We start from the raw sequence: 17,726 nt of genomic DNA on the forward strand, positions 1-17,726 counted from the left end.
AATTTGTTTTAATATTTTATATATATATATATATATATTGTGTATTTTATATTTTTGTAAAAGAATTTTTACTCTTTTTTGGCAAATGATTATATCCTTCTTAAACAGATCGTTCCCACAGTTTAAAGAGATTCATTTTTTTCTGAGGGTAAATTTGCTGTCTATTTTTGTCTTTTTCATCTTCTTTTCCTTTAGGGTCTTATTACTGTGATCTCTCTTCTGTGTATTTGTCTTCCAGTCTCACTAAGTCACTCAGGTGATTCTCTGATTCACTCTTTCATTCAGCTCTCTCTCTGTCTCTCTCACTGTGTCTGTATGTCCCATCACACACATATGCAATAGGAAGCCCCAAGGGCTGGCCCTTTTTGGTTCTTCCTGTCAGGTTGCCATGGCATCAGGCAAGGTGGCCCCATTTCCTGCTGTGCAGAGGGGCCGGGGGGGTTATGTCCAGAACGACCGTCCCAGTGTCTAATGCGATCAGACAGGCGTGTGGAGTAGTGTCACACGCTACAGCCAGACTGAGACTCACACACACACAGAAACCTCTGCCGGCCTCTCACACACTCCTTTCCTCATCGCTGAAGGTGATCTGATCTCTGCGGCAGCAAGATGGCTGCTGCTTAAGATGATCTGTCTCCAGTCTGTTAAAAGATCAACGCTTACATACACTCTTAAAAATAAAGGTTCTTTATTGGCATCTTTGGTTCCATGAAGAACCTTTAATATGCATGGAAGCTTTCCATTGAACAGAAGGTTCTTTATAGTAGAAAAACTCAAATATATCTTATCAAACTCAAATATATCTTATCAAAAAGATTAAAATGATGTGTGCTGCTAGCTCTATATTCTTACCATATGTCAACAGTCGTCTTTTTGTCTTTTTCCCAGTTGCTCTTAAAATGCACGAGTTGGCAGAATGAGACTTAGCACACAGGGAAGAGAGTAGCTCTCTAGCCTTAGGCAAGAAATATACGCAGATATGCTAACGTGGATGTAAATGCTTGGCCAACGCATTGCTGGCATAATAATGGTCTTTTCTGAAAGCAGACACTTGTTTTCTCAGCAGTGTTGTTATGGTTAACTGAAACTATTGAAAATCATTTTTTAAGCTGAAATGAAATACATATTATAGCAAATTTTAGCTTAAAAAATAAAGAAAAACTGAAATAAAATATGTTGAAGCGCTAAAATTAAAAACAGAAATAAATTTAGATTAAAAAATAATTCTGAATATCAATAATAGTATCTCAGTAATCTAAAATAACACTGATTTACAGCCAGTGGCTTCCATTTCTATCTACTCAAATGGAGAGAATATAAAATGTATGCAATATACATTATATAAATGCAATTTACATTATAGAAATTTTGTATAAAAATGGTTAGCCAGAATCAATTTTCAACATATTTCAAATCAGAAAAAAAAAATTCAGACAACAACAGTGTCATCACTTGTCCTTTCTACACTTAAATCACTCACAATGTATTTTGCAGACTGGTCCAGTTAATTCTCATAATGAGCATGTATTATAAGAAGCACAATGTATGATATGGTTGTTATCAGATCTATTTATAGATCTATTTTCCCCATCAAGTAGGCAGGAGCTGTAGTTGCATGACTGGAAATAGCTGACAAGACAAGATGGCTAACAAGTGAACTGACTCACATTGGTATTAGAAAGTTTCCTTCTCAGATCGGCATCATTTAGTGGATAATGGACATGATGATAATATGACAACCAACGACTATACCACGATTGAACAGGTATATCCTTCCTGATTACATTATAAAACTCCTACCTTCGCAATGATATTAAAGATAGCGATTAATAATGTTTTGACAGTAAAATATGCATAAATGTAAACAAACAGACCCCTGTGTGCCAGTGTGATGGTAACAAACCTCAGCACTCAAGGGAATGATAGAGTTACCTTCATATGTCTGTGCCATTAAACCAAGTGTTTTATTGGTCAGAAAGCTGCCATAAACATGTTTATATGATTTACGTTGCTCAGCATGATTCTCATGAGAGTAGTTGACCTGAAAGAGAGAAAGAACATGGTTTATGCTAATGTAAGCTATACACCTCTCACTGGGATTGCATACCTGTATTGTGTTATGAATTGTTGCGTTTGCATTCATTTGTGTAGAGCAGGTCTACGTTTCATGGTAACCTAAATAGGGATTTCCAATAGCTTTGTTTCCAAAGAAACAGGTTGTACGTGTGTAGAAGTGGCTCTAGTGTTGTTAAAATCTGATCTTTCCTACCTGAACCACCTAGGAAGCTACAACAAGCAACAACAAAATGCGAACGATTGCATGCTCGGTATGAAATGTTTTGGACTTTTATGCACCAATACGTTGTGACAGCACAAGTCTTTGAGGTACATCAGACGTTTGAGGCTCTTTGCAGCAAAGCGGGACACACCCACCCGTCTGACTGTCCCCTCCCCCGTCTCATCTCGCCCCTCTTCAGCACACCTCTCAGGGGAGTTAATTTGTGTTCGACGCATGGAAAGATCAGAGTGTGGAGGGGGGTGATTGAGGGTGGGTAATTTTTCCCTATCTTGTTTTCATTTCCAGAGCCAGTGCCGTCTGAGCGCCGTGTCCGTGTTCAGTCTTTGTTCTGAGAATTTTGAACAGGCCTATCGCTGCACGCGAGAACGCTTAACACGGGCTGAACAGATTAAAAGACCTTAAGACTCAGCAGAATAGACAGCTCATGTCTCTGTGTTAAAGTGTATTTCACACAGTAATGCAAGCACACAATCTGAAGTCAGAGGTTCATGATGTTAATTGATGTAAAGCTTCTTCATATTATGAAAAGTACTATTTTTTTTACCATGTTTTTCTGAACTTCTTGGAGTGTAAATTAAATGGTATATAAATGTGGACACCTAAACCTACATAGCAGTTGTCAGTATAGGACACCATGGTATTATCATCATGGTAAATACCATAGTACTTTTTTGGTATCGTGAAAGAGCTCTTCCCTTATGAAAGACAAAAATATATGGGAATGTACTTATAATGCAATATATTAAACAATGCATTTCAACATATGGGAACTAGTGCTTATATTGAATTCGTACTATGGTAAATGCATGGACTTGTAAGGCAAGGCAAGTTTATGTAGCACATTTCATACACAAAGGTGGTCAATCAATTTTATAATTTTTGAACAATTGGATGACTATATATCAATATTTATGTAGTTCAAGTCTATTTATACACACACAAACATAGTACCAAATTTATATTTTGAAGTATATTATTGAATACATTACAATATAAGTATAAATATGTTGCCACATATTATTCAATGTATGAAAAGCAGCAATTCTTATGTATTATTTAATATATTGTAATATTGTAACATGATATGTTATTCTGGATATGTTCAATATACATTAAATTATTTAATGTATTGATTGTTAATATATAGGGAAATATGTGTAAGAGTTCCTTACCATGGTTTCACCACGGTACGTTTTTGTTAAAGTCAGATGAGCAGTTAGTATTGAATCAAGCACACAAAACCCCTCTCCTCTTAGTGTTTTATTTTGCATATGACATAACAGAAAGAGAAGTTGCACTTCATTGCATCACTGGGTCTATTCTAATGCACAGCCAGGATGTTTGGTTTGTGATAGACGAAACTTTGTTCGTTTCTGTGATGTGCTTTGAACAAAGTTGTTGTTACACATGGCTCACAATATAAGTGTCACTTTCCATCCGCTTAGTACTCTGTCATTTATCAGCTTTCATTTGAAATGTGTCATAATCTCAACTGTTTTTCTTCTGAACCCAGATTTTATATTGGGAATGAAGTGGTGACCCAACACAGAATGTATTAATATTACAGTGAGCCAATAATTCACCACATAAAACAAATTAGTCTCAGTTTTATTATGAATATTTCATTGCATATCACACAACCTGTCCATATAGCTTCTACCAAGTCATGAATTTACATTTATGCTTTTGAGTCTGATTCCATGAACTGACATTTGCGTTGCTTTACTGTTTAGACTACAACAACTCTACAAGTAACAGATGAATTTGTGTTAAAAACATATTGTATAGTTTGATATTGTAAAGTTAGATCTAAACCACAGCCTTAAAAAGTTTGTCTATTTATTTGTCTATTCTAACTATACACAATTAGTGTATATGACGATTTTTTTTTTCCTTTGTACCTATCAGCACAATTCTTTGGCCTACCAGTTGAGAACCACCGTCAAGAATCTTCTAAAGCCCGTAATGCCGTTTGTTCTAATTAATTCTGTTGATCTTCATCTTCAATTAAGGATATGTGAAAACATATGGTAGCACTTTTAGATTTTTGTAGTTTAGTGTTTGTGTGAGTCATGCTGTAAGACCTATTAACAGCTCACAGTCTTCGGTTCTTCTCTTGCACCTCCTGCCAGTTAAATTCAGCTCATTAGCACCAAGCGGCAATCAGGGGAGCGATGCATTACAGACCCTGGCATAGTGGGAAATCAAAGGGTAGTCCATCACTAAAAGCTCCTGTTTGAACTGGGGGTATATCTGTTTTTTATGACACTGAAAAAAGATGAAGACAAACGCCACTGTGCATTCTTGTATGTAGGTTGCTTTCACTCCAAATGCCTTGCAGAAGATTGAATATGTGTCAGGTGGTGCTAAGCATATTCGGAAGTAGCCAAAATGCTTGAGGCTAAAATATGCTCCTGAGATCTCAAATGCCTCTGGCCTGGAGATGTTTTGTCCATTGGATGTTTTTAGTGTGATAAAGTGCTTGGAAACTGTTTTATTGCATTGGTGTTCATTTTGCCTTTTCTCCTGTATAGTTACAGCCCCTCTGAGAGCTGTTACACTCACTGGTTACAAGACCGTGCAATTCTTCCAGGCGCACTTACATTTACAGGAAGATGGTATTGAGATGTACGGTGCAGCACATTCAGGCTTTGATGTGGGGCTCCTTTCATGTGTTTATCGGAGCCTGTGCTTGGCAGGTGTATTTTTGCATGCAGGCCGGAACGATCCTGCACACTCGCTAACAATTGCTCCCTGTTTGATTAGAATGAGAGATGACTGAATAATCAATTATCAGAGTGATCTCTGAGCACTGGCAGGGGAACGAAGTGTAGAATATAAAAAATGTCAATTATGGATAGTTAGTCATTGCAACAAATTATGCTTTGATTTGTTTGCGTGATCTTAAGGAGAGCAGAAATTCGGGTCTTTGTTTAATATTCCTTCCGCAACTGATGCTAATAAATATCACATTTAAGTTGGCGTTAATATCATTTGCACTTGGCTGACATCATATAATCTGCATGATTTATAAGTCTTCTTTCTTTTTCATTTTGCAGGGCTGGATGAGAAAATTCCTGTCTTCCATTTTGTAGAAATCTTCCTTCCAACTGTCAACTTCCTACTGGGCTCAGCACTCTAGAGATCCTCAGTATGGAGAGAACTGCCATTTCCATTTCACTGCTCGCAGTCTGTTTCGTTTTGGCTGTGTGTCGCTGTTCCCTTGCAGCTCCCTTCTGCCCTGCCCAGTGTGTCTGCGAGACCCGCCCATGGTACACGCCTCAGTCGGTCTACCACCAAGCCAAGACTGTTGACTGCAACGAGCTCCATTTGAGCAAAATCCCATGGAATATTTCAGTCGATACTCAGGTGCTGCTTCTTCAGAGCAACAATATCTCCAGGGTGACCTCAGAACTCCAGAGCTTGGTAAACCTCACAGAACTGGATCTCTCCCAGAACCACTTCACACAAATCCAAGATGTTGGCTTGAGTAACCTAAGCCAGTTGGTCACACTTTACCTTGAGGAAAACCAAATTAAAGAGCTGCCTGATATGTGTGTAAAGGACCTAGTCAACTTAGAGGAGCTTTATATTAATCATAATCAGATATCTTCTATTGGTCCTAATGCATTTTCAGGCTTGGGGAACCTGTTGAGGCTTCATCTTAACTCCAATAAGCTTGTGGCAATAGACAGCCATTGGTTTGAGTCCCTACCCAACCTAGAGATCCTAATGATAGGGGAAAATCCCATTCTCGGACTGCAAGATATGAACTTCCACCCCCTCTCTAAATTGCACAGCTTGGTTCTCGCGGGAATGGGGCTTAGGGAAATACCCGAGGGTGCTTTCCAGGGATTGGACTATCTCGAGAGTCTCTCGTTCTTCGATAACAAGCTCACGGCCGTGCCAAAGAAAGCTCTGTGCGTTCTGCCGAGCCTCAAGTTTCTTGACCTTAACAAGAATCCCATTGTTCGTATACAGGAAGGTGACTTTCGAGACTTTCCCCATTTAGAGGAACTCAGTCTGAACAACATGGAGGAGCTTGTGGCGGTTGAGAGGGGCGCGTTCTCTAACTTACCACAAATGGCCAAATTGGAGCTCTACAACAACCCTCACCTGTTCTTCATAGACCGAGCTGCTTTCCTGAAAATGCATGGCATGCGCACCTTACTGATCCATAGTAATGACCTCATGCTTTTGCCCCATGAGATTTTTTCAGCTTTACCCAGTCTGGATGAAATCAGTCTTCATGGCAACCCACTCAGGTGCGATTGTCTCGCCAACTGGTGGCCCATCCTGGGCAACCAATCAAGCCTCAAAGTTCTGGAGCCCCAAATAACTCTTTGTGCCTCCCCGCCACATCTTGTTGGCCAATCCCTTCAGGAAGTGGTATCTGCAAGTTGGAATGGGGCAAGCAATACCTGCCTGCCTCTAATTTCTCAGCACGCTTTCCCTCCGCAGCTCAACGTCACCTTAGGACAGCTTCTAACACTCAACTGCTGGGCTGTGGCAGATCCAGCACCTCAGTTTTACTGGGTGACACCCACTGGAGACAAAGTCACTTCTGAAGCTGTTTCACCATCCTCGAATGAGGGGGGAGGAATACCCAAGAAGCATCGGATGCAAGAACAAGGTGCTCTAGAGATCCCACATGTTGAACCCGAGGATGCTGGTCTCTACACGTGTGTTGCTTGGAATGCAGAGGGAGCCGACACCCGGAGCATCTCTGTGTATGTGGATAGGAGCAACTGGCAGGGTAGGCCCCCTATTGGAGGTGACCAAGGGGTGCTGAACACCACGGGATCCTTGGTAATCCTGGCAAAAATCGTCCATGCCCAGTCTGTGGTGCTCGAATGGAAGGTGCACCCATCCGCCACCTCTTCCAACCATGAGGTGTCACAACCCAAGTGGCTCAGCGCTACGGTAAAAATCGACAACCCGCAGATCAGCTACACGGCGATGGTCCCAGTAGATGTCCAAGAGTATAACCTCACACACCTCCTGCCTTCCACGGAGTACCAAGTTTGCCTGACCATGACTGGTACCGAGCAGACCCAGCACTCTTGCATCAATGTGACCACTAAAGAAGCCAGCTTTGCTGTGGAGATGGTTGCCCAACCGACCAACGTAGCCCTGGCGGCGGTCATGGGCTCAATGTTCGCCATCTGCATAATGGCTCTGTTGGTGTTCTACATGGGACGCCGCATGAAGCAGAAATCTTGTCACCACTCTCTCAAGAAATACATGCAGCACACCACTTCCATTCCTCTGAATGAACTCTACCCACCACTTATTAACCTCTGGGAGAATGAGACGGAAAAAGAAAAAGAGGGCACTGTTGACCCTCAGAACTCACAGATAGACACTTCAAAAACATACATGTGGTAGCTGCACTGCAGAAAGTACAGTATATAGAAGAGACATTTTAAACAGTATATGTACTGTCTTGTACATAAACGACAAGTATGTATTATTGATTTGTCATTGTGAAAGATGTATGTATTTTTAGACTGTACCCTTCAATGCCAAGCACACTTGGTTGCAGTTGTGATTTGTTAGACAGCCAACAGACGTGGTCAGCAAAACACACTCTATGCTTTTGCATTGCATTGTATTTTCTGAGACTAATTCAACGTTAAGCATGCCAATGTGTTAATAATTCATATAATTTATTCATTCTATATCAGCATTAAGCTAATACACTAACACAGATCGACACTATTTATATCGCCTCACACATGTCAAATGCAGTCACATGACATCCGATTCTAGAGTTTTTGCATGGAATTTTTGCATGATATTTTGGTGCTAACGGGGAGTTTTTTCCTAGTTTTCTCACTTCTAAAAATACACAGGCGTGAGGAGGTGACGTATGCATGCTCATTGCTCTCATTTGTCTTCAGCTCGTCACATTTTATCACCTGCATTGTAATGAATATAAAACCTAAACCAAACCTGCCAGGTGCTATGAAGTTGCTGTTACTGCAAACTAATTAGCCGTCATATGTAATTAATATCTGGAACACAACTGCGCAGCTGTGCTTATTTATTCTTGCATTGTTAAATAACTATTTATTGAGGAGTGTGGGAAAATGGCTTTGTTTATTAGCACTGACTGAAAATGTATTTCATATTTGATAGAAAAAGAAATCATTCGTCTAGAATGATCATGTGGTTCAAATGCCTGAGATTTACTTGCAGACATTCACCATTGCTAACAATGATGGGGCCGTTCTATGCTTTGCACTTCATCATGCACTTACCGTTTTGATTACCGAGAGATTGCTTCAGTTCTCAGTTAAAGCCTGAGTTGCCAAACTCAATATTCACACAATTCAGTCTTGGTATGGTAAATTAGGAAACAAGTGTGTGTAGACAATGAGAATTGAATCGAATAAGAAAAAGAAAAGAATCAATGTTGTTTTTCTCCTCACATAGATTAATTAATCTGTAAATTACATATGCCACCCTGAAAACAATTTTAAACTCATTTTTAAGGTTTTGACATGTTTAAACCTGAGAGATTTGTGCATAATCGATTAATACAAATGTTATGCAAAACACATGCTCATGTATTGTTCTGTTGTGTAGGCCTGTTAGCAAATGACATCTATCCAGGTATTGATGAATATAACCAAATTAAATAATATATTAAGTGTTCAAGGGTTTACCTTTACAGGTGCACTCAGTAATTTTTAAAAACGTCGCAGCCCTAAAGAAACAATTATTATTTTTTGAAAAACACTAACATTAAATAGACTCCAGTCATATTGGTAGCTAAATAAAAGCTTTTTTATTTATTTATTTTTCAACTGGACATCACATGACCAGATGTAATCACCCGAATCTGTACCTTTTTTCTGATACTGTCGCTCACAGGATTAATTTATTGTTGACGACTGTGACTAGTGCATTTCTCACAATCTGAATACTTTAGCATAATGCTTCATTCACATTGCTAAATGTCAGTGTACTGTAAGTCCAATAAGACCATTAGTGCAACATAAATTAATGGAAAAGATTACTGGGTGCACTTCTGTTATGTATTATTTGAACCAAAGATGAGACACATAGTCAATAGTTCTCTCATCACTGTCATCAGTCAATAAGATGTCATGGTATATTTAGCTTTAAAGGACACAAACGATCTATTATATATTTTAACACCTCTTGATTTTCTTTAATTTTTCTGCTCAGTTTTTGAGCTATTTATTGTAAGCGTTGTTTTTATTTGTTGGTATTTTATGATAGATTTGATTTTAATTTCTAATTTAATGGGGTTAGAAAATGCACTCAAGTTCATTCAGACAATGTCTAGAACTGACATGTGAGCAGTCCGTTCTAATGTGAAATATTGTTCATACTCACGTCACATGTTTTTAAGATGTTCTTTCATCACTGACTGTAAATCACATTGTGTGTTATTACTGGCAGAAGAGCAGAGAAAACGTCACCTTAGATTAAGCATTAAATGTATCACTACAGCTCTGCCCTCTAGTGGTGGAGGACACTAATGACGTCTAACACGATTTACTTGTATCTCAGTGAATAGCAGGGTATTTTGTAATAGAGGAATATTATTGTTATATTTCAATTAAGTCAACAATTATGGTTTTACACTGTTAAGACGTGTTGTGACGTCCGTGCGCAGTAGTTCAGGAAAAATGACTGTCTGAAGAAATATTTGAGAGAAATAAACACAATATCACCACAACTACACAGCTTCTCTTTGTTGTTTTCCATTGAAGATTACTCATTTTGTACAAACACTCATAGCAGATATCTTAAACTGTGCTTTGCTCTCTTGCTTGTTCTCTTTTAGATTTTGTTTTAAGTGCCCCCCCCCCCCCTCAAAAAAAGGGACTAGATCTCTAAATATGACACAGTGTACAATGTATGTATAATGTTATAGGTAAGAATTTTTAGTAAGTTCAATGGAAATAATATTAACAAATTTCACAGTTCCACCTGAGAATACGTTACCCCAGCATAAAATAATTAACCATGAATAAAATAGGTTTTAAACTTTTCAAAATAATAACATACACCTATGGTTAGAAGTTATATACCAAGATATAAATTCAGAAATGTATGAAATAAACCATTTTGTTATATTGGGAAGCATTCTTTTAAGGGTTTATAATGCTTTTATTATCTTCTGCTATTGTTTTTGAAATATAAAATGTCAGCTCTATTCTATTTTATTCTTTTTAGTGCTGTTGAGTAATTGAAAAACAAAGCACACTGAAAAAAATGATTAATTGAATTTACACATTTTTTTAAGGTGAGTGGTTGCAATCAATTTATTTCAGCTACATTTAAATAAATTTAGTTGACTAATTTTCAACATATATATATATATATATATATATATATATATATATATATATATATATATATATATATATTATTAAATGTAGCTAAAATAAATTGTTTGCAACCACTTACCTTTAAAATTTTAGTATACTTTTTTTGAGTGCATTACAGAGCCACACAAAACTGGTTGAGGTATAAAATAACATTTTAGTAATTTTCAAACATAGAATGTAAGGTGCAATGGCTTGTGCATCTGCAGTGTTCGATTTTAAAATGGCAAGAAAGTTAACATGAAGCACAACTGTTTCAGTGTTTTTACTACTGCTACAATATAATCTACAATAACAAGTGAACACTGACCAAAATTAAAATAGGAATGTTATTGTAGACCACAAAATATGAAAGGAGCCAGCAGTTATTTAAAAGAAAGACAGTACAGGCACATTACTTTTTTTTGTTGTTGTTGTTCAGAAACATGTTCATTACAAAAGTAAAATCGATTGCAAATGTTTTCACATATTTGTGTTTGTTACAAACTTCAGTCTCAAAAGTGTGTGAGAGATGGGGAAAGGGCTAAATATATGTTATGAAAGTATTGTGACACTAATATATCTTCATAAATAATTTTACAAAAAGTATTTTTGACAAGTAATAATACTTCATTCCTGGGTCCAAGATGACCCCAACCTGAAACATGTAAAAAAAAAAAAAATCTTAAATTGTAATAAATGAATGAATGAATGTGTATTTTAAGCATCTTAACTTACTAAAACTAAAAACTATGTATTTTAAAACATTTTATGTCACTTAAACTTATGTCTCTTATCGGTCAAAATGGACCCAAATGCATTATGAGGGTTAAAATATAAACAGCAAAAATAAATATATAAATAAATAAAAATAAGTTGTAAATAAAAGAAAGATCACTGGAGTATGTTTTACAAGAAAACACTATTTAAGTGTTTCTGCTTCAAAATGTAAATTTTTTATTGGTGAGATTTACTAGCAATTTCTGAGTGAAAATGTATTTATTTATTTATTTTTTGTCATTGTAAAGCTATAAATTCATAAACACACTTTTGCTTATACAGTGTGAAACATTACCTGGGTTTTGCCCATTTAAACTGTTTCCAAGATTAGGACATGCATGAGAAATGGCTCCACATGGAATTCCACTCTCACCATTTTATTCGGGTTTAATAATAACACTCATAATAAACAGATTAGAGGTAATAAATACCAGAGGTGGATTCTAGTTACTGGACCATAAAGTGCTGACCAGCAAACAAAACACACGAATGAATGAATGAACAATTCAACTGAAGCAGAGGCGGAACAAGCAGCGAGACGGAAATGACGTGCCTGTGTCGTCAGCTGTATGTTGATGTTGTGTGGCAACAGCAGGACCGAGGGACGGAAGACGGTTTGTTTTTGTTCTGTTATCCGCCGTTTTCACCCTCAAAACCGCCTCATATTGAATTAAATTCGCTCCGGGGTGACAGGAGCGAGTATTACGACTTAAAAGACGCTCAAGTTTAAATGTTCAAACGCGTTCAGAGTCGTTAAAACGGACACCCTCCCTCCCTGAACGGTCATGACGATCCTGCCGAAGAAGAAGCCGAGCTCATCGGTCGGTGTGTCTGATCACCCCGATGACACCGACCGCCGGACCGGATCCGATCCGCACCAGCACTCCCACGGGGTCCGGCCGGGTTCGAGGCCCCGCGCTTCCCCGCCTCCCTGGTCATATCAAGCCGCTCCGCCGCCGTCCAGAGACGACAGGCGCACCGAATCCAGCTCCCGGCCGCAGCAGGCCTCTCCTCCGCCGGTGGGCGCCGGGTCACCGGTTGGCCCGGGGGATGCGACAGGGATGGCGTGCGTGTCCGGGGGTCGGGCTGAGCTGTCAGGAGGGGTGGGCTGTGGAGGTGGGTTGGGAGGGTGCTGCTCGGGGCCTGGGCTCAGTAAGAGGAGGAGACAGACGACCTGCTCCGGTGGGGTGGCCGGTGGAGGGACCGGACCTGGGGCGACGGGGGGAGGAGGCGGGGGCGGCGGAGGAGGAGGGGGTCCCAGTCCCGAGCAGGAGGAAGGAGCCGGCTATAACAGTGAGGATGAGTATGAAAATGCTTCAAGACTACAGTCAGAGGACCCAGCAACTGTTGAACAGGTTTGTGGATGGATGATGTCACCTCACAACCATACACAGCATGTTGATTTTGATTTAAAAATATTACACGTGTTCTGCTTCTGACTTTGTTTAGAAACTAGTATAAATTGATAGAAAGAAAGAAAGAAAAACAGAACAATAGATAAGTAGACAGATAGATAGAAGGATTGGCAGACAGTAGGATAGTCATATAGAACAATGAATGGATGTATGAAAGATAACAGAATAGTTACAGAATGATAGATAGATATACAGACAGACAGCTAGATAGATAGATAGATAGATAGAGATAGGCAGATAATGAAATGATGGATAGATTTAATTTGGATGGATATACATGTTCAGATAGAGAGAAAAACTATATATATACATATACTATAAATATATATATATATATATATATAGGCAGACTGATAAACAAATCAGATGAATAAATTACAGATAAATGATGGAAGACTTGTGGCGAATTTATATGCTGTGCTCTGCATTAATTGCTTTGTGTCTCAGTATAAGATGCGATACATGATTAGACTGCACTCAGCATACATGATATTACGGATGCAGAGGTTTGTCTGGGCAGGAAACAAGTGTTTTTAAAAGGGTCATATGATGCGATTTCAAGTTTTCCTTTCTCTTTGGCGTCTTACAAGCTGTTCGTGAATAGATAAGATCCCTAAAGTTTCACAAAACTAAAGTCTCAAACCCAAAGAGATTTTCTTGATAAAAGTTAAGACTCGTCCACACCCTTCTTAAATGCCTTGTTTAAACACGCCCCCACGTCTGCATCATGGTGTGGGAAGATTTGCATAAAACCGCCCAAATGTTCACGCAAAGAAAGAAGGCCTAACTTTGATTCTCGCTGTAGTATTGTTACAGCCGCCGTCATGTCATGTAGACGCTGTGTGTTTCATTGTGAAAGCGAAAAAACTTTGTTTGGCCTTCCAAAAGAGGACACAACTAGAAATCAGTGGTTAAGTTGTATTTACAATATCAGCAGCAGCGCATTTTACGGAGGACTGTTTCCCGGGAGAGTAGCCTACAATGCTGACTGTTTTGACTCGCAGTCTGTAAGTACGTTTATATACTTAAAGAATTTGCCACTGATGATTCAAACGCAAGTTTTGAGCAGTGGAGAGTAGCACTTGTTGTTTGTATTTTTTCCCTTTCACAAATGCAGACATGATTTTATGTTTACATATGTTTATGTTTGCGATATGCAACGCAACATGTAAAAAGACAGTATAAGTCATTATAATCAGTAATTATGTCCCCACTGGATGTAACAAATGCCTGGTTTGTAATGGGTTTTGTTGGTTTTGTCTTGTCGTGCCGGGACACACATCACAGTATAGTAAGGGGCGTAACATTTCCATCACATGCTTGAGGTATTTGGCCAATCACAACGCACTGGATAGTTGGCCAATCAGAGCACACCTCGCTTTTCAGAACAATGAGCTTTGTAAACATCGCTGCATTTCAAAAAGGCGGGGTATAGAGGAGAAATAATAATGTACAGTATGTGGAAAATAATGTGTTTTGAACCTTAAACTGCATAAACACATTGCATTACACCAAATACACCAAATAATGTTCTTTTTTAGCAACGTCATATGACCCCTTTAAAATGATACAAGAAGTTTGTAAACTTGAGTAAATGAGGTTCATTCTTTATAGCTGCAGTCCGTAAGTTTTGCCTCTTTGTCGCCATCTCTGTTTGAAAACCTGCAATTGCAGTTGTGTGCAGAATTATCTTCCTTGAGTGGGTTGTGCTCCAGCGCGGATGAATCTAATGTTTTGAGGAGTATGCGTTGCTGGCCGCCAGTAACCACACCGGTGTGGATATTCACTGTACTTCAGAATCACAGATTTTAGCCTGTGTCTTGGAACATATGACCCAAATATGAATTTTCACCGTGTATTGTCATCTGAACAAGTAACCAGTCTGCCACTTTTGTTCTGACTAACTGTAAAAAATAGCATTACAAGAAATTGTGCTACCAGTGGTGATTTAATCTAAATTAGCTCAAATCACATCAAACCATGCAAATTATTATTATTGATATACTTTATTCTCAAATTATTAATGTTCACAACATCAGCATTACATGACTGTGAATATAGTATGTATTAGCGTGTAGATTTCAATTTCTGTACAGTCTTATCTCTAATTATCATACCATTCTAATTTCATATTAAGAAGTTCTTTTAACCCAAAAAGCAAATTATGCTTCCTTCGAACTGGTTGTCTTTAGAATACAAATCTTGTGTAATCCCAGGCTATCTGTAATCTGCTATGCATTCTCAAATTTCCTGTGAAAACCTACCCATACCACTCAAATTAGAAAACATTATTATAAGATAGCCATTGTGAAACAGGCTAAAGTAAGGGGATAGTTTTGAACACTGGCTGGTTATGTACTTGCTCAAATATTGATTTCGGATCATTTTAAACCAAAAAAAGTTATGGACTGCAGCTTTAAAGTCAAATGAAATCAAAACTGTGCATATTTAATTTCTCATCATACAGTGACTAGGGCTGGGTGATATTTTTTGCATGTCATATGGTATATATTTATCACGATATTCATTTACCTTTAATGGGGAAGGAAATGCTTTCCACATGCTAGTTAGACCTTGAGAAGGAATAAAAGCATAACTTGTTTGTTCACAATTAACCTCCACTCTTTTTATTTACTTATTTTAAACTTATTTTTCCCTACAATCTGTTTTCCAATTTATTTATTTTGTTTGCCCATTTTATTCTGTGTCTAATGAAATAAGAGAATAAAACTTTAACAATTGAATTAATAATTTCTAATATATCAATATATGTAATCAAATGAGAATATAACAATTAATTAAAAAACATAGCATTTTTATTTTTTATCACACAACATACAGTACAAATGAAAGCGTATGAAAAAATATCTTAGATGTCTTAGATATATAAATACCTTAGATTCATTAAAATAATAATATTGAAAGTACAATGGGTTGCAAATTGTTCATGTTGACTTTAATGCTTTAACTATTATGGCTAAAACATTGTTAGGTTTTACTTCAGATTAATCTTGAAATACTCATATAAATTTATAAACACTTTGGCTGTGAAATGATATACTGCCTGAAACATGACTTCTAACATTTTTATCAGTTATTTCTAAAACGATTTCAAAACTGTATTCCAAAAACCCATTAGAAATTCCAGAGGAAACCAAAATTGGTTTAAATGCTAATTGTCATCTGGGTTTCAGGAGCACAGACGGAACTAGGTTGCATATCCCAAAAGCATCATAAGCCTAAGTAGACTGAAGAGAGCATTGGTGTGATTATTTCTACAATCTTTTGAGAAACGCAACCCCTTCTCATATTCGGACCTATCTTTCCCCACACAATGATCATTGTTTATAAATCATGTATAATGATTGAAGAAAATAGACATTATTGGTATCATCTGCAATTCATGTAGTCCAATTCATGATCAATTGTGATCAACCAAGTTTGGTAAATAAACATGACCTTGTTTGTCTACAGGAGTTTTGATGCTGCTGCTGCATAAAAATGTGAGCTTCTTTCTGATGCTCTTGACAACTTTAGATGCGCAAAATAAATGTTACCAACAATAACTTTCTCATTAGAAGACTGTCTGTTTATCGAGCACATTATGATGAACTCCCACTGTCTTTTCCGAAATTCTGCCTCTGTTACAGCAGGAACACTGGTTTGAAAAAGCACTCCGGGAAAAGAAAGGATTTGTCATCAAAAAAATGAAGGAAGATGGTGCCTGCCTCTTCAGAGCTGTTGGTGGGTACATTATTAACCACCTGATGTTCACTTGAAGTCAAAAGAATTAGTAGATGTTATCTAATTCAGTGGTTCTCAACCACATTCCTGGAGGACCCCCATCACTGCACATTTTGCATGTCTCCTTAATCAAACACACCTGATTCAGGTCACCTGCTCATTAGTAGAGATTCACAGACTTGAAATGGGTGTGTCAGACAAAGGAGACATGCAAAATGTGCAGTGATGGGGGTCCTCCAGGAATGTGGTGGAGAACCACTGATCTAATTCATCTATTGACCATCATCTAGAACTTGGGTGATTGTCATTTTCAGTTTGGCATAATGCTATCCATATGCACAGAATCCCCAGAAGACCTACTACTTTGGTAAAATATGCAGTGATGCAACAATACTGTATCTCACAATGCAACGTGCTTAACTTAACCTTTAATCTCCATTGTGACAAATTTAATGATAATATAATCTGTTTTGATTTTATATTATCTTCTGTTAAAAATATTTTGAAAGAAGTCTCTTATTCTCCCCAAATCTGCATTCATTTGATTAAAAATACAGTAAAACAGTAATATTGTTAAAAACAATTACAATTTGAAAATTATTATTTCCACTGGAATTTATTTTACCATGTAATTTATTTCTGTGATGCAGAGGTGCATTTTCAGCATCAATACTCCAGTTTTCAGTGTCACATGGTCCTTCAGAAGTCGTTCTGCTATGCTGATTTGCTGCTCAAGAAACATTTATTATTATCAGTGTTAAAAATTATTTTTAAATCTCATTATTTAGACATTTGTTCACAAAATTGCATTAAAAATTTTAAATAACCATTTTTTTTTATTCCCAATTCACTGGCTAGATGCCACATGTTGGATAAATTTAGTGTTACAGGGACAACAATGTAGACAACTGTTGCTTAAAGTGATTGTATGATTGCATAAATACATAAATCTTACATGCTATTTAAAAAAATAGTAATAGTTCACTCCACATGATGCAATAAGCTCAACATTCAAATTAACATGGACTATTTTTAATTTCTTAATGCATGTTTATGATCTTATTCTACTTGATTCCACTGCAAACTTGCATTCATAATATATTCTTGGTTTGTTAAGAAAACTAATAGTAATGGTCAACCTTA

The 17,726-nt window shown here is 37.6% G+C and overlaps 1 protein-coding gene and 1 pseudogene across 1 annotated transcript; both read left to right on the forward strand.

Moving 5' to 3' along the window:
- Positions 1–5,314: 5,314 nt before the first annotated feature.
- On the forward strand, positions 5,315–10,013 carry LOC122148768 (leucine-rich repeat neuronal protein 1-like). Its single transcript, XM_042776203.1, has one exon. It carries the CDS (start codon positions 5,453–5,455, stop codon positions 7,685–7,687), a length of 2,235 nt encoding a protein of 744 aa, XP_042632137.1. The 5' UTR covers positions 5,315–5,452; the 3' UTR covers positions 7,688–10,013.
- A 1,943-nt stretch (positions 10,014–11,956) lies between these two features.
- Positions 11,957–17,726, forward strand: part of LOC109095353 — a 30,032-nt pseudogene continuing 24,262 nt past the window's right edge.

Source organism: Cyprinus carpio, chromosome A19, assembly GCF_018340385.1.
Source record: "Cyprinus carpio isolate SPL01 chromosome A19, ASM1834038v1, whole genome shotgun sequence".
In the NCBI taxonomy this organism is placed as follows: Eukaryota; Metazoa; Chordata; class Actinopteri; order Cypriniformes; family Cyprinidae; genus Cyprinus; species Cyprinus carpio.